The following is a 17,886-nucleotide window of genomic DNA, read 5'->3' as shown; positions in this document are numbered from 1 at the left end:
AACAAATGACAAACACTTTGAGATTTATTTGCACAATAAGAAAACATGAAATGCATTGTGTGTATATATATATATATATATATATATATATATATATATATATATATATATATATATATATATATATATATAGAAGAAATAAATGTGGATTGTCCAAAAAAGTAATTTTAGATAAAGAAACAAGCTACTAATTACTGCATTATATTCTGTTATATTCAGATATTTTGAATTGTTTTCCTTTATATAAATAAAGACATGATGAACAGCTGACTTCTGACTCACAGTGTCAGGAACAATTCCTGTATAATAACCTAGTAACTCTAATGATCCACCTGTTTACTACTTATTTATTCATCATTCTGTAACTGTTCATATTGTATACTCTTTATATATCATATCCACCTACCTCACGTACATAACACCTGGTTTATGGTGTGATGTTTACACATACCTGGCAAATAAAGCTCATCCTGATTGTGTTCATTTGTTTGTGTTACATTTTTTACACTGTGATATTGCTACTTTTACAGAACAATCACTGAAACACACTGATATTTTCAGATTTTATGGTATTTAATAAATCAATTCGGTAAACAACAGGAATCAGTACCATAATATAGGCTTCAGTATGATTACAAAATAAGTTTGAAAGTATTCCATCGACCTTTACTTTGCACATTTAACTGAAATAAAACAAACATTTTTGTGCATCAACTGTGCTGCGTTTAACCTCCTGTAACCTTTTTACAGAGATAAAATTAGATTAAAATCAGTGTTTTTAATACGTTAAAAAGTACATTTATACTTCCAGTAAAATCTCAGTCAAGCTTCAAGATTCCCCTGTTCCAGTTTCACCTCGTTTGAACTGTAAAAGAAAAAAAACAAATAGACTTTTATATATATACATCAGCTACTCAAATTATCCTCTTATCAATCATACATGATAAAAATCCAGCTCTAGCAGATGGGTTTCAGCACGTACCGCGTTCTTCAGCAAGTTTCCAGACTTGGTAAAGATGTTTGATCTCCTTGAGGCTGGTTTGGTGGTCTCGGTGTTGTTCTGCAGGGTCTTCTGGGGCAGAGATGGGGACTGAGGCCCGGAGAGGCTGGATGTGTGTGATGAGGGTTGTGACGGTGAGTAAGACTGAGGATTTAAGTAACTTTGCGTCACGTTTGGTGTGTAGGGCTGAGCTGGGACGTAAGGCAGCGAGGGTGTGAAGGTTGTAGTAGGGGTGTAGGTTGTAGTAGGGGTGTAGGTTTGAGGAGGGGTGTAAGTTGTAGTAGGCGTGTAGGTTTGAGGAGGAGTGTAGGTTGTAGTAGGGGTGTAGGTTTGAGGAGGGGTGTAGGTTGTAGTAGGGGTGTAGGTTGTAGTAGGGGTGTAGGTTTGAGGAGGCGTGTAGGTTTGAGGAGGCGTGTAAGTTGTAGTAGGCGTGTAGGTTTGAGATGACATGTAGGTCTGCAGAGCGGTGAAGGTCTGAGGAGGGGTGTAGGTCTGTGGAGGTGTATTGGATTGGGCCTGCGAGTAGGTGTTTGTTGGTGTTTGAGACAGAGGCAGCGTTTGAGCCGGTGCAAAGGGATTGGTCTGTGACAAGGGCTGAGGCTCTGGCGTTGAGTCCAGCAGAGTAGGCGGTGGCGGTGGCGGGAAGCTATCGTCTCCGTTCTCTGCGTCATCGGCCGCGTCCCCGAGCTCGTAGTGCCTCTTCCTCAGCTCCCCCAGACGGACTCGCTCCTGCTCCAGCTGGCTCTCCAGCTGCAGCACCTTCACCTGAGAGATCCAGGGAGCACAACGTCATACAACAACACGCGATCGACAGAAACTAAACAAAACAAGATGATGAATGTTGAGACATGTTGGCCTCACCTGAGCTTCCATTTCCTCTGTCTTCAGCTTGATCAGAGACATGCCAGAGAAGTCCATCACACCTGTAAAGACACCGGAGTTAAAGCTGATCTATAAATGGTAATGTTGCTCGCTCCACCATTTTCTACCAGACTGAAATATCTAAACAACTGAATTTGTGAACAGGCATCCGTTTGTTAACATGTTATCTAATTTATGTGATAACATCTCAGTGTTGTGTTCACAGCTTGTTTCCGCTGCCTCTAAGTGGCCAAAAAAACCAAACAGATTTAATGATACCGACCTTGATCAGAGATCTTCTGCTGCCCATGTTTGGTGGAGGTGACAACAACAGCAGCCATGTCGTTAACATGCCGTGAGGCCTGCTTTAGCGTGTACAGCTTCTTATTGTTGCGGTCGGCCTTCACCTGAAGTTAATGTAAATCACAGAAGCACTTGTAAGAATTTACAAGAAACATTGGGTAACCAAAAGGTACCCTGTGGAGTTTACACTGTGTATATTCTAAAAAGGATTGGCTATCAAACAAATATAAAATTTTAAATATTAATTAATTAATAAACAATATTAAATGTAAAGGTAGGAGAGAAGAAAAAACACAAGTTGTGATGAATGCATTTGTTGGCTTTTCTTTACTTTGTGACATACTGGATAATTTTACCGCTTTGAGACTTGACATGGAACATCTTAAAAGTTTATAAGGGAAATGGTGGAACTGAAAACAACTCATAAACATCCGAAACGTGACAAGGGGCCCTAACAAGACAGCTTTTTTATTGTAGGGGGTCATGTGACATGTAAAATCTGAAGAGTAACCTGTAACCAAAGCTCTCAAATAAATGCAATGGAGTAAAAAGCACTACGTTTCGCTCTGAAATGTGGCAGTGTAGAAGTACAAAGTCCCATATAATGAAAATACTTGTCCTATATTTGAGTAAATGTACTTGGTTATTATCTCCCACTGCTTGATTGTGCATAATATCACTCTCTTGCTTGTGGATGTGTCCATTTGCGCTCATAAAAACGTCATTCCACAGCAACATTTGTGATAAAAAACACCACTAGATGCAGTTAAAGCGATCAGAAGCAACAGGAGAACGTTTTCACTTGAGTTTGTACCTTTGAGGCAGCAACTAGCTGGGCAGTGCTCCCCGCGATCTCATGAGAGCAGGCGATGAGCTCCTCGTATGTCCCCTTTTCACCCACAACCCGATCAGCTGACTCTCTGAGGGGAAAGGTGCAAGGTCATTATAGACTTTGATATTCAGGACGAGTATCATCCATAACTAATAATATATATGTGTTTGTACTGATGTTTGGAGGCTTACAGCAGCTGTGTGGCGCCCCAGCCCACCGCTTTGGAGGCGGAGATGAGGCCTTCTGTCCAGCGAGAGTTTTTGGCATAAAAGTCTGTAACAGACGCCGCCCCCTGTAGGAAGAAGAATTACAAACGTGTCACCAAAAACACTCACTGTGGTTTCTTCTGCAGCATCAATCAACATAAATATAAGTCAATTTAACAACACATTAAATGCAACTTAATAACTTTTTCACAGTCAAAGAATTTAATTTTGTCAGTGCTTTCCAGCAACAGTAATTACTAGTAGTATAATTAGTCAATTAATGTGACCCAGATACGCGGCAGAAAATTGATGTATGGATAAACAATTAACAATGATGACTATATTATAGGTAAATGTTAGCAAAAATAAACACTTGTCCAATACGAGACGGCTATTATAGCTAGCAGTTGTGTCTCAGACGAGCATTTACTGTTAACATAACCTGCACATCCAGTAGTAATATGGCAAGGACAATGTGCATGCTTTAAGGCCATAGGCACATTCATTGTAGACCCTACTAATTGTAATTTGTAGTATTTGTTTGTTGCATTTGAACAACCTGCCTCTGGTACAAGGCGTCCATTCAAGTCCAAAGCTGCAATGTACGTATGCTGTATTTTGCAGATAACCCGGGACTCCTCCCTCCTTCATAAAAGCCCCACCCACTCCCTGTCTCTCTGAGCACCAGCAGCTTCGTTATCAGCCACCACTTTCTGTTTCTTTGTCGACTTTAGTGACCTTTTAGTGAATAATAAAATAAGAATTTTAAAAACAGACCCTTCCACCCCCAGTGAAAATTATACCCTTGTAAAAATGTGTCTTATTTTCCTACAAGGCAAATTACTCTTTTTCTCGGTCCTGGGTTAACATCTGAAACTCTAATGTAATTTGAATGTCACGCCAACTCACCCTGCCTCCTTCCACAATGTCTTTTTGCAGGTCAGTAGAAGCTGTCACCAGCATATGAACAGCCTGGAGAGAAAAGAGCGAGAGAGAAGAAAACACTGAGTGAAAATGAATCACAACTTAAGAGAAGTGTGATTGAAAGTAGTCAGACTCCTTACTTTCATCAGGTCTGAACAGGATCCCAGGATACTGTGATGAAAACAGGAGGAAATAAAAAGATCACACAGATTACATGGCGGAAAGTGACTCTTAAAAAATGAACAGTTTTAGGACGACACAGTATTCGTCTCACCTCTGGTTGACCTCAAGCTTGATGCCAGAAGTGTCTCTCTTTGCCTGATTCAGTATCTCCTGAGAAACACAAATTGAAACAGAAATGTTAAGCATCAGCAGGTGTGGTCCAGAGATTATCTTGTCATGATGTGCGTGTCCTTACGTCCATTCGCAGCACAGCCTCTTCGATGGCAGTTGACGTAGCGATCATCTCTTTATCCACCATGTATCCCAGCTCTCCTTTCTGCACATCCTGCCCTTTTGGACGCAAATCCTAAACAGGAAACACACAGTTATAATCAGAGCTGCAGCACAAAAAATGTTTGTAACTGGTAAAAATGTATGCATTTTTTATTTTAAATAAAAAGGACAGGTGGAATAAATGGGACAAAAACAAACAGAAATAGAGTTTGATACAATAGATACAATGCTGCAGTCTTTCATAATTGTCTTTACAAGTGTAATTTTATCAATCCTGACAGTAAGAACATCCTTCTCTCATTTACATCTGTGAAAATGGAGATTTGGAGATTTACTTAATGTAAATATTTTGGCTGTATAGGTCAGTGCCCTACTTTGGTCCAGACCCACATATCTTAGAAACTATTGGATGAATAAAGTTTTGTACTGATATTCAAGGTCGAGGGAATACAATCTAAAGAATCCACTAGCAGATTAAAGTTTTCATTCATCCAGTTAAGTAGCTCAACATCTATGTATGGCCGCAACATTTTGTACAGATCATCATGGATCCTAGATGGTGTATCGTATGAACTTTGGTGATGCTCTGACGTTCCCTCTAGCGCCACCATGAGGTTGACATTTGTGATTGTGAGTGAAAAGTCTTAGGGGGTAAAATGTTTTATTCTCGTTTAATCAAATCTGTTCTTACATTCTCGGTCAGTTGGTACGGGTCACTCGGTCTCAAACAAAAATAGATTGCAAAGCATCAAAGAGTGCGTGAAAATTGCAGGCACAAGTTTGAACAACCTTCTGCACTATGAGGTTCGGACTTTGAAGAAAGCCCATTCAATCCACGCTGATCCTAGCCACCCTCTGTTTGAGGAGTTTAAGTTGCTTCCTTCTGGCCGTAGATACAGGACGCCAACATATGCAGGACAAACTTAGAAATTCATTTGTCCCAGCTGCTATTGGCCATTTCAGTATTCACCGTATGTCCATTTTATTGTTTTATTGTTTCTGTGGCCTTTTAACGCAAGTGTATTTCTTAGTTTCTATCTATTTTTGGCCTGTTTGTATTGCTTGCTTGTGAGTTGTGACTGTTGATAGTTGTGTGTTGACTGCTGTCTATACAACAAATTGCCACTTGGGGACAATAAAGATATCCTTGATCCTTGAATTGTAATAATCCTTGAATTGTGATTCCTTGCTTTTCATCTAGCACCAGGTTAAAATTTTAGTTTTTCAAATACTTTGTTTTATGACCAAACACCCGCAAAACTACTGACATCCCATCAGCCTCAGCTGTACTTTGTGTTTAGCGCTAATTATCAAATAGCCTATTAACGTGCCAACATGCTTCACTAAGATTGCGAACCAGAATGAACATTATACCTGCTGAACATCAGCATTTTAGCATTTAGCACAAAGCACCACTCACTGAGCTGCTAGCATAGCCGTTAGTGTTGTTACTCTGACAAAAGGTACAATCCGTCTCACCTTTCCCAAAGCGAGGATGCGCTGAACAGTGTAGCGTACCGCAGAGGGGTCTGCTCTCGGTAAACTGGCCTGAAGCTTCAAGTCCTTCAAGAACTGAAGGCAGTGATTCGCACAATCCCGACAGCTGTCAGTTAAACCTGCACGAGACAAAGAAACAGGAGGGAGTGTTTACTGTTTGTGCATAAAGGGTTTAGTCTATAACAGTTGCAGTGTGAACGTGTGTCTCTTACAGTCAGCCTGGTCGGTGGGAGCAGAGTGTGATGTTGCTGCTCCGTTGACAATCGTGTCAGCTGCGAGGTGGGAGAACTGTGTGACCGCTCTCAACAAACCACTGGCATCTAAAGAGAATAAAGGAGCATTAGATACACTCATCGTCTGAGGTAAACATACTCCAAACCTGAACACAACACACTCACCATTCCTGTTTCCCAAGTAGACTGAATGGTTTTGCTGCATTTTGTCAATAGAAACCAGAGTGATTTCAGCTCGATTCATCAAATAATCTGAAAAACAGAAAGAGAACTGGTGAGAGAAACCGTATGAAAATACAAAATAACAATTTAAGGACTAAGCAGGACTTTTAAACTCCCCTTTTTTGCATTCATAAGTAGTTATACCACTAATAATGATAATAATAATAATAATAATAATAATAGGGGTCACCACAACAACCAGGACTGAAATCTTAAGGATTATAACTCTAAAAGTATTTTTATCTTCCCCTGAGATTTGTTGCCGTTGCTTTTATTTGCAGGCTTGTTGTTTATAATGTGAAATACCTGATGAAGGTTGCTTAACTGCAGTGTAGCTATTCAACAGATTTACTTTGTGTTCTTGTAACTCAGAAAAAACAAGCAATTTAAAGACGTCAACCTGAGCTCTGGGGAAATATTTCACTATTATTTACCGATTATTGAAAAAACAGTCAACGGATTAATTGACAGCCCAAGATTTAAGTAAATTCAATGTAATAATTGTGATTTTTTTAGATTGGAGGAAATGAAAGAGGTTTTACCAGGTGAGCTGATGCAGTTGACATGTATGGGGTCGTCCAGTTTGGCCACAGCGTCCAGTATGATGCCCTCAGCCTCCACCACTGCACATTGCAGCAGACAGAATTGCTCCTCCTGTAGCTTCTGGGCCAGTTCACCTCCACGACACGCCTGATTCAACACACACACAAACTCATCAGCAACTAACCACAAATTCACAACAGCTTCACCGTGCAGTCATAAACACAGCACCTGCTGCTGTAGCTGAGCGTGCAGGTTTCCCAGCTCCATGCTGCTGCGCTGCCTCTCCTGCTCCAGGTTGCTCTGGTGGAGCTGAGCTTGATGTCTGAGGGAGTTCAGCTCGGCCTCCTGCTCCCTCACCGAGCGCAGCAACACCTCCCTCTCCGCCTGCAGCCCTGCCAGTGTGCTGTTCAGCTGGGTACCACTCTGAGGGTCAAAACATGCGTCACTTTGTGTTCGAGAGGACTTTTAAAGGTTGTCAGAAAAGTTACTAGAAATGTTTCTACCATTTCTTTGCTCTGCAGGGCGCTGTTTGCTCGTGTCAGTTCTGCTCGTGTCGAGTCCAGCTCTCGTCTCAGTCTGTCGATCTCTAACTTCTGCTCTGCGTTGATGGCAAGCTACGGAAAGGCAAGGAAACAACAAGATGATTCAAAGTGAATTACATAAGACATAAAAAGGGGTTAAGAGTAGATCACACAGACATGCACGCCACTTTATTTGCAACTAGTCACAGGCCGATCCTCCAAGAGTAGATAACTGGCTTAAAAACATCAGGGGAGTTATGAGATCAGATGGAAAGAGTGACTTTCCTACTTAGATTGAGAAATTGCATAAGCAATTTATTGATATTCCCAAAGTTATGGTCTTGAAATAAAATCCAGAAGTCCTCAATGTCCAAGACAAGACCGAGTACATCAAAAAGTGGTCTTAAGACCGGTCTTGAGTACTATAACACTAGCGCATACACATGAAAATATTACAGCATAGCTACCAGGCAGTGAGAAATAAAAATAAATAACTTTAATATAATTTAAAAGGGCCTGGGTAAACAAAGTATTCTGAAATGTGGTACATTAAAATACTGCTTTTACTTTTTTAGTTTTGACTCTGGGGGCAGTCAGCAAATCTGTCCCAGTCAATCTGAGAGGAAGACAGGAAGCACATATGTAGACAAATAGTAGTACTGTGCTCTGCTGACTGCATGTTGATGAGTGTTAGATGATTTAAGACTTTCATGATAGCCCTCTATGTGCATTTTCCCTTCATATGGTCCAGCTGCTGTGTCTTCAGTCGGTACCTGCTGCTGCAGCTGAGCTCTCAGGGCCTCCAGCTCTCGGTTGAGTCTGTCTCTCTCCAGGTCCAGGGAGCCCTGCTGCTGCTGTGCCTGTAGTCTCAGAGATGAAAGCTCTGCGTCTTTCTCTCTGGCAGAGCGCAGCAGCACTTCGCGCTCCGCCTGCAGAGCTGCCAGGCTGCTGCTCACCTGAGATCCCTCCTGGCGAAAATAGAACAGAAACATGCGAGTAAATAAAAGACCTCTAAATCAGCAGTTTTCAAAGTGGGGTCCGGGAACCTGCAGAGGTCTTTGAGGGTGTTCCCCAGCAAAAGGGGGAATTAATCATTTTCACTAGAAATCCATCCTTAACTAACACAATGATAGAAAACATGCTATTTAGGGTCATGGGATTTACAATATATACTTTCTGTAATAAATTACATTGGCTGAACAAAAAGCACATGCGGGAGCATGTTGGTCCTGATCTGTTTGTGGTTAAGACTGTGGTCCTGGGCCGTGCACATCCCATGCCAGTTTGTGATGTTTCTATTAATGCTTTCTATTGCTCCTCTGTAAAAGCTGACAAGAACTTGGTGAGGGAATATAGCCTTCTCAAGCTTTCTTAAGAAACACAGCCATGTCTGAGCTGTCTTGCGCCGTCACAAAAATGAAAAAAAAAAAACGAACAAATAACTGTATTAACCTACCTATCTGCATACCTACAGGACAATATCTCCCCCATGAAACTGATCCACAAAACCAGCACATTGGGCTTAAATACAGGTCTGTGTGCTCAGCGTCCTGTTCACGCTGTATACCCACATCTGCATCCCCTGACATGGAGAGAACTCTGTTGTGAAGTTTGAGACGACACTCCCATCATCGGCCAGATTTCGATGAGACTTCATATCGGGAGGAAATTGATAATCTTGCAGAGTGGTATACAGCGAACAACCTACTGCTCAACATCAGCAACACCAAGGAGCTGATCGTTGATCACAGGAATAAGGAGATAAAGACACACACTCCTGTCTACATCAGTGGAGCTGAGGTGGAGCAGGTGAACAGAGAACCTGACATGGTCATCTCACATCCCCAAGCTGTATTTCTTAAGGAAGCTTAAGAAGGAAACATTCTCATACCAAGTTCTTAGTAACTTTACAGGGGAGCAATAAAGAAGCAATCATAATCTGATAACTGAGTCCTAAATAACAGGCTGCTGAGCTATTAAACTCATGTACAGTGCTTTTATTAGCTAGTTTTGCACTGAACTAAAACTAGCTTGGACCACAAACAGACTGAACACACAACTGGTGATGCATTGAAGTGAAGTGCATTTGAGCAGTGATGGGGCCGCTTAGCTTATCTTAGCTTAGCTTAGGAAAAAAGGTGACAATGAATCTTTGAACTGAATGAAGTGATTTGAATCAGCAAAGTTATTTGTGATTTCCACCTCTCATACTGAGCCATGGTACCTTTAATACTTGGTACGCTAAAACAGTTTGTGTGCATATGTGACCTTCAGTCTTACCATCTCTTTGTTGTTCAGAGCACTGCGAAGGAGAGCCAGCTCTGCTCTTTGCTCCAGTAGTTCTTTGTTCAGGCGTTCAAACTCTTGCTGCTGCTGATTCATCTGATCAGGAGAAGTGACACCTAGTCAATATTCACCATTATTTGTCTAACACAGAAGTTTTTCAGATTGAAAAAGATATCAGGTTATCAGCTGTACTGTGTGCTGTGTTTATATGGCACAAGTTGACGAGGTCTCACTGTGTTTCTTTTCTCCTGCCGTAGTATTTCCAGCTCATTTTCCAGCTGCTGTTTGGCTCTCAGCAAATCTTCTTGGCCTTCTTTTGTACCAGACAACAACTTCACTGTCTCTGCGTTCTGCACAAACACACAGGCAACATTTCAGAGGAACCAAAAACCTCAATTTAAATAATATAACGACTCTTCCATCCATCGTCGCCGGTCCATCGCAGGGCCACATATAGACAATATGAAGCTATTTGTTTCCACTGCTTTCAGTCTTCCAGCTAGCTTCATAGCTGGAAGACTGAAAGCAGTGGAAACAAATAGCCTGGCTCTGTCCAAATGAAATATCAGCCTATAAGCAATTGTTCATGTTATAACTAGGTTATGGTTTTATGTGCTGGACTATTTTGGCTGATTTCACCTACTTCCAGTCTTTGTGCTAAGCTAACGGACTGCTGGCTGAAGCTTCGCATTTACTGTATAGATATGAGAGAGATATCCCCTCTAACTCTCCGCAAGACAGTGAAAAAATGTCAAACTTTTCCTTTACGGTCATGAAAGAAACAACAATGACGCAATGTGCACAATGTGCTGATTACCTTCTTCATTAAGTCAGCGTGACTTGTAATCAGCTCTGCATGTCTCTCTTTGAGTTGAGTGAACCGAAGCTCTGCTGCCTGAGCTCTTGCTGTGTAGAGACGATGAGATGAAGAGAACACATTATCTCAGAAATATTCAGCTACATTAATATAGCTATTTAACACCTTGACACAAATCTGTGTACTCACTGTCTGCCTCCTTGAATCCGATCTGAGCCCCGACATTGGCGACATTAGCATGCCGTAAAGCTTCCACTTCCATCTGCAGTTGTTCCTTTTCCATCATAGCCATCTGTTTGTTGGTGCGCTGCTCCTCGACCTCGGCTTCCAGACGATTCACTTTAGCCTTTAACTCAGTTACATACTTCTGAGCCTTAAAAAAAAATTAAATAAAGAGGAACGAGGAGGATATGTTTCACCTTTATTGAATAGTTTATATTGGAAATGTGAAGAAAGCAACTGGAAATTGTTCATCAACTCCTGGAAGCCAAACTTACCTCGGTCTTGATGAGCTTAAGTTCTGGTCTGAGAGCTTCTAGCTCTCTCTTCAGACTTTCATTCTCTGCTTCCTTCTGCCCAAGTGAAGCATCAGGTGGTCCCATTTGATTGAGCAAATAGTACTGTCATGAAAAAAAATAAAAAGATAGCTATGATACCAGAAAAAGAGGTGAAAAACATTCAAACCTTCTAACTTTGCTACACTTCTGTTTTTCATCAGTTTTTTTCTGGCTTTGTAGCTGAAACACTATATATGACAGAAATACAGTCATTGGAAAAGGAAGACGAGGTTTTGGATTAAAGAGCAGCGGACCACGATCCACCCGGCCCGATCAGTTGGACCAGGCACCACGGCGGGTGGGGTGATCACTCAGAGGAGAGGAAAGAGAGCTGGGATAGGAGCCAAGTTCTCCCAGCTTTGACTTAAGGCTGCTACTACAGGTCCGGTCTGGACTGGACTGTCTGGGACTCAAGTTGGCCAAGCAGCATGAATCAGAGACTGTTGTGCCCACATCTTTACAGAGACCTGCCCCATCAACATCCCAGATCAAGCACTCGGCAGGTGGTCCAAGATACATTGATGATGCTTGGTGCTCAAACACAGTCCAGATGGATTCTGTTTCCCAAATGTCAGATTTTTTCAAGAAAAGACGAAACCATATCATCATCTTGTTGCTGATGTTTACATTCTCCCCAGACGCAAATTCAAAACATGCACTGCAGAATCTTCTGGATGTTTGTAGCGTATTGTTTCATTTTATTTATTGTATATGTTACACATTAATTATCTGTTCTGTGCGTGTTGCATGAAGGGACTACAAACCTTTGTTTCGCTATACAACCATGTGTGTATAATGACAAACAACCAACCTTATAACCTTGTATTTATTGATGCATACCTGCGGCACTTCCCTAAACTCTGGTTGCGGCTCCACTTCCTCCTCCTCTTCACGTTCCTCGTTGGGCATCACCACCACTTGCTTTTTATATTCGCCCAAGGCAGCGGCGCGGAGGAAGTTTGGAGGAGCCTGTAGGGTTGTAATAAACAAAATACATGTGTAAGATGGAAAACCACACAGAACAAATGTACGTACTATACTCCCAACCGGTTACTTACATCAGGGAGATCTGGGATCTGGATGATACTTTTAAAGAACTCAATTTCTCTGGCTCTGTCGAAGAACTGTGTGAGGCTGCAGAGGAAAACACAGCTGTCACTGACAGAACTCATGAGAGATATACGAGTGTGTTCTTGCCTAATAATACTGATAACATACTTGTTAAATTGATCCCGGAACCGCTCTCGATGTCCAAGAAGAACTTCTGGAGCAATGCCTGTATAGCAGAGGTAATGGTGGATTTAAGACTTGCTCTAATGCAGTAGGGTTGGATTGAATAAAACAACATATTTCTACGTCACTCACGGCTGTGAAGTTTGAACATCAACAGGACAGAGAAGTGGTAGAGAAAGCTGCAGTCCAGTATGAGGGGTATCAGAGGCGTCAGTCTGCACTGTCCAGCTGGAGTTGTAGATTTGGCAGCATTGGCGTCCAGCTGACGCAGAACTTTATACAAGAAAAACACAACATCAAAGCCAAATTACAGGAAAATGTTGGAAGTATTCAATATTTTTCTTCTTCAACAAATACCATAACAAGTATCATCCGCTGCTGAAAATATTCCCCGAGAAATGCATTTTTTTTTTTTTTTGAGCAGCATTTAGTATAAACTACATTGAGCAGTTGCTTTAGGAAATTGTTGAGCCCTTATAAAAATAAAACTATATATTTATGAGGAATTTTTAAGTCTTCAGTAGGAACCGATGGTTCAACGTCAGAGAGCACTAAGAGACAGATGAACATGGTGTGGTTTTTTGGTCTTTTCATGGTGACAATCATAAAAATATAGAATATCACCAGGGGCATCTCATTAGAAACGGACACATTACTTTCAAGTTGGTTTTGCTATCGGATAACAATAAGCGAACCTGAATCTGTTAGAGATGTTGAGAGCGTCACCTCCCTGTGGACTCACCTGTCTCAGACATCTTCAGTCCAGCATCCAAGCAATCCAACAGTTCCTGTGTCATATCTAACCTACAGTACATTAAAACAACATTAATGAAACACATTTAACCACACATGTAATGAGAAACACAGTATTCATGTGGCAACTGCTCATAGTTGTGGGTTTTAGAAAACTTACACTTTGTTCATGTCATTTCCTGCTTCCTTCTCCAAGGTCTCGTCAGAGGCCTCCATGTTGCCTGGGATCACTTTGTGCTGTGGAGGATCAGATGGTTTTATCGTTCTCAATTTCCCACATATAATTATATAAAACAAAACAATATATATTTACGTTATACCTTCGCATGAAATTCCATTTTGAGGCAGAGGAATTTGGCAGACAAGGCAACAATGTGTCCATATCGATCATGCAAGTTTCCCTGTGAAGAAAATTTAAAGGTATCAGTAGTAGTCCATTTATTTGTACAACACAAAATAGAAAGATAAAACGTAACAATTCAAATATTGTACATTATACACTACTCTACTGTATATATTTTACATTTATAGTTTCTATTTTGTGTCTAGTTGTGTGTCCTTGTCACATTTCTGCAACTAGGGGTTAAGTGTCTTGCTCAGGGACACATTGGTGGACGTGTCAAAGTGGGGAATCGAACCCGGGTCTCTCACACCAAAGGCATGTGTCTTATCCACTGATCCATCACCAAAGAAACATTTTCCCTCTAAACTTCTCCCAGGTTTTCATTTAAATAACTGTTGCAGGCTCAAAAACACAAAAAAAATGTTCCAATATTTCACAAAAAGATACAGAGTAGAGGAAATCTAAAACTTGTGTTTCAAAACTTTGTTTTTTCATCTCTCCTATCCCTTTAATCATCTTACGGCCCCTCAGATTTATCTGTTGATTCTTTGGAGGGGCCCGAGCCCTAGGTTGGGAACCACTGGACAAACTAGTAAAGTGTATATAAAGTAGTTAAAACTAGCTAGCTAACAGGCAGGACTTTTATTTGTAGTAGTATTTTCACATTGTTGTTTTGGTACTTTTACTTTGAATAGATCTGAGTACTACTTCCGTTGTTGTGCTACTCACCCAGAGGGTGCCCATATCTTTAACGTTGCGACAGTATCTGTGAGAATCTCTTACAGCCTGTAGGTCAGACAGAAACAAGATAGATCACACATCACCAACAGGAAGAAGAACAAGAAGCTCGAGAGGATGTTTATAAATTTGATCTTACATTTTTGTGTCCGTCCCGGAGCACTTTGTGCAGCAGATAGCAGAACTTCCAGCTGATGATGGCGTTGCTGGACAGAGGCACGTTCAGAGCGTAGGACCAGAAGGTCATAGCTCCACCATCCTTATATGTTCCTATGATGATATCTTCACAGCTGTCAAGGAAACACCAAAATACTAATGCAATAATCTTAATCTAAGACTTGTGATTTAGCAAATCCATTAAATTACTGTTTGATTTTTAGCTGTGGCTCTCGTGATGACATGTTCGGTTTTTCCATCATTTTGGTCCAGACTGAAATATCTCAACTATTAAATGGATTGGACTGAACGTTTGTACAGACGTTCATGGTCCCCAGAGGATGAATCCTACTGTCTTTTCCTCTAGCTTCACCATGAGGTTGACATTTGTTATTCAAAATTAAATATTTTAAGATTTCAGATTGATTGCCATCAAATTTGCTACGAAAATGCTATGAAAACCTGTGAGAAGTTTAGAGGGAAAATGTTTCTTTGGTGATGGATCAGTGGATAAGACACATGCCACACACAGATTAATCCTAATGGTTTTGGTGATCAAGTCAAGCCAAATATCAAAGATCTACCATAAGGGGCTTTATAATCTGTACAGCATAGGACACCCTCTGTCCTTGGACCCTTGAGAGAAAAGTTTCGACAACTATTGGATGGATTGAAATTTGGTATGTTCATGTTCACCTCAGGATCAGTGGTGGAATTTACTCAAGTAATGTTAAGTACAATTTTGACACAGCTGTAGGCCTACTTTACTTGAGTATTTCAATTTTATGCAACTTGCTTCGAGTCGGCTACTTTTATCTGACATCTTCAGTTACATTACTTTTAAAAAACATGATATGATGCAGTCCTATACTACTAATCTACCCAGTAGGGTAAAACATACAGTCCCGTCCAAAACTATTGGAACATGTGACTGACAGATGTTTCTTGTTGCCCAGGTGTTGCCCTTTAGGTTCACTGTCCAAACATTAAATATCTCTGCATGACTAGTCTAAGTTTTCATCCTTGGTTCAAACCTATAAAGACTGCATTTCCTGTTAAAGAGGATAAACCAACATGAAGACCAGAGAGCTGTCTATGGGAGACATTGTCAAGCTGAGAAAAGAAGGAAAATCGACCAGAGCCATTGGACAAACATTGGGCATAGCAAGCACAACAATTTGGAAAGTCCTAAAAAAGAAAGAAACTACTGGTGTACTGAGCAACAGACGTCCAACAGGTCGGCCAAGGAAAACAACAGTAGTTGATGACAGAAATATCATGAGAGCTGTGAAGAAAACATCACCAACGACCTCTACAGTGCAGGGTGAAGGTATCACAATCCACTGTTGGAAGAAGACTCAGAGAGCAGAAATATAGAGGCCACACTACAAGATGCAAACCACTCATCAGCAGGAAGAATCATCAGAAGGCCAGATTGAAATTTGCAAATAAGTACAGAGATGAGCCGCAAAAGATCTGGAGCAGAATCTTATGGACTGATGAGACCAAGATTAATCTGTACCAAAGTGATGGAAAGGCCAAAGTGTGGAGAAAGAAAGGAATTGCTGATGATCCGAAGCATACAAGCTCATCTGTGAAGCCTGGTGGAGCTAATGTCATGGCTTGGACGTGCATGGCTGCTTCTGGAACAGGCTCATTAATATTTATTGATGATGTAACTTATGATGGTCGCAGCAGAATGAATTCAGAAATGTACAGAAACATTTTGTCTGATAATTTACGGAGAAATGCATTGAAACTAATCGGGAGGAAGTTTATCATGCAGCAGGACAATGAGCCAAAGCACACTGGACTTCATCAGGGGGAAAAAGTGGAAGGTTTTAGACTGGCAGTCAATCAGCTGACCTTAACCCAACAGAGCTGCATTTCACCTCCTTAAGAGGAGACTGAAGGGAGAAACACCCCGAAACAAACAAGAACTGAAAGAAGCTGCGATAAAAGCCTGGAATAGCATCACAAATGAAGAATGCAACAGTTTGGTGATGTCGATGGGTCGCAGACTTCAGGTAGTTATTGCAAGCAAGGGTTATGCCACCAAATATTAAATGTTATTTACTTTAAGATTATTTGTTCCTTTACTTTTGCTCACCTAAGAATGCTGTGGTCTAATACAAAGGTTGGTATGTCCTAAGTTGTTTAACACATCTAACTCTTGTCTCATACTCATCTTTTGATCTTAAACCAAAATCTCTTCAGTGAACAACAACAAAACAAAGGAATCTGCCTTACAGTTCCAGGAGGGGACTGTATCTAAACTTTACTTCACATTAAAAAATTAGATTAAAATGCTCTTACATGTATTCTTAATGATAACAACAGAATAGTATAATATTCTATAGTAATAGGACACAGTGAAAGGAGTCATTCTGCATAGGAGTCGCGTACCTTTGTTGATAAGCTACTTTAAGTACATTTAGATGATGAAACTTTCAGGCTAACACACTTTATGCCTGCATGGCTGTAGACTCGGCTAGTTTAAAGCAATTACTCCAATCCAAGTTTAAATTATTTTTGAAGTTGACTGGGAAGAGGTAATCTTGCTGATAAGTGTTGATAAAAAGGATACTGCGGACATATTTCTCTTTGGGCGGGGTTTCAGCGGACGTGAGAGTTTTGCTGATGTTGTGGAGCTGAAAGAAAGGAGACAAATTAGGACTCAACCAACTTCCTTACAAGTCAACTTCAGGCTGCCGCTTGTAGAAATAGAAAAGGCCTTTAATTAAAAACAAAAGGTCAAAGTTGGATTTAGCACAGCCGAGAAGGCTTTAAGAGTCTGTCTTAAAGCCAAATTAATAGTATAAAAGAGTTCACATTTCCTCTGAAATGTTCAAATTTACATGTTATTTGTGTTAGGGCCCTTTCTAAAATATAAATAGTAATCAAATAGTATGTGTGAGCAGGTAACAAGGCATCACTTAGCTGAATTTAACAAACTGTAAAGCTATATATCGATTCAGGATAAAAGACTTTATGCAGGCCTGAAACTTGTTTAATTTAGCCTTAATCAAAAAAAAATAATTACGTACCTGCTGTTTCCCGAACTGCTCTTTCTCCGCAGCCAAAGCCTTTTCCGTCTTATTCTCACTTTTATTCTTCGTTTTGCTCATGTTTGTTACTTTACTCCACGCAAACTAAAAGTTAAATCCACAGAGGTCCGGCTCCAGGTGTCGGCGCCTCACCTGTGCTCTCGTGCTTCTCTAGACCAATGACAGGTGTGCCAGACGCTCCGCGCGCATGCCCCGAAAAGATTCCTCTTTTAATTCGCTTTTCGCTTCTTCAAACACATCGTAATCTTCCTTAATAAAACTGACCCACAAGTACCCAAAGCATTAAAAGCTCTCCAACTTCTCACCCAATGCGTAAAACCGCGTACTGGAGTTTTGG

At 40.8% G+C, this 17,886-nt stretch overlaps 1 protein-coding gene across 1 annotated transcript; it reads right to left on the bottom strand.

Annotated features, from left to right (window-relative positions):
• Positions 1–554: 554 nt before the first annotated feature.
• On the bottom strand, positions 555–17,734 carry LOC123981974 (huntingtin-interacting protein 1-related protein-like). Its single transcript, XM_046067262.1, has 33 exons — positions 17,529–17,734; positions 17,069–17,132; positions 14,465–14,607; positions 14,317–14,373; positions 13,565–13,645; positions 13,405–13,481; positions 13,234–13,295; positions 12,624–12,764; positions 12,477–12,534; positions 12,317–12,392; positions 12,099–12,227; positions 11,199–11,321; positions 10,891–11,074; positions 10,702–10,790; positions 10,118–10,234; positions 9,879–9,980; positions 8,372–8,566; positions 7,581–7,691; positions 7,306–7,500; positions 7,077–7,224; positions 6,478–6,564; positions 6,292–6,399; positions 6,062–6,198; positions 4,545–4,655; positions 4,401–4,459; positions 4,267–4,297; positions 4,112–4,174; positions 3,188–3,288; positions 2,979–3,084; positions 2,145–2,268; positions 1,862–1,923; positions 983–1,765; positions 555–865 (listed from the first exon to the last, which is right to left on the bottom strand). The coding sequence occupies exons 1-33, from the start codon at positions 17,607–17,609 to the stop codon at positions 830–832; spliced, it is 4,041 nt and encodes a 1,346-aa protein (XP_045923218.1). The 5' UTR covers positions 17,610–17,734; the 3' UTR covers positions 555–829.
• Positions 17,735–17,886: the final 152 nt, after the last annotated feature.

This window comes from Micropterus dolomieu, linkage group LG13, assembly GCF_021292245.1.
Source record: "Micropterus dolomieu isolate WLL.071019.BEF.003 ecotype Adirondacks linkage group LG13, ASM2129224v1, whole genome shotgun sequence".
NCBI classification, from domain to species: domain Eukaryota; kingdom Metazoa; phylum Chordata; class Actinopteri; order Centrarchiformes; family Centrarchidae; genus Micropterus; species Micropterus dolomieu.
This window is presented reverse-complemented; position numbering and strand designations above follow the sequence as displayed.

What these genes read in the sequence shown, in the direction of transcription:
- LOC123981974 (XM_046067262.1), bottom strand. Translation starts at nt 17,609, where the DNA reads ATGAGCAAAACGAAGAATAAAAGTGAGAATAAGACGGAAAAGGCTTTG. An exon ending in CTCTGAACAACAAAGAGATG is followed by an intron (nt 8,567 to 9,878) that starts GTAAGACTGAAG and finishes TATTTTCGCCAG; the next exon opens with GAGGGATCTCAGGTGAGCAG. An exon ending in CCCTGCAGAGCAAAGAAATG is followed by an intron (nt 7,501 to 7,580) that starts GTAGAAACATTT and finishes TTTGACCCTCAG; the next exon opens with AGTGGTACCCAGCTGAACAG.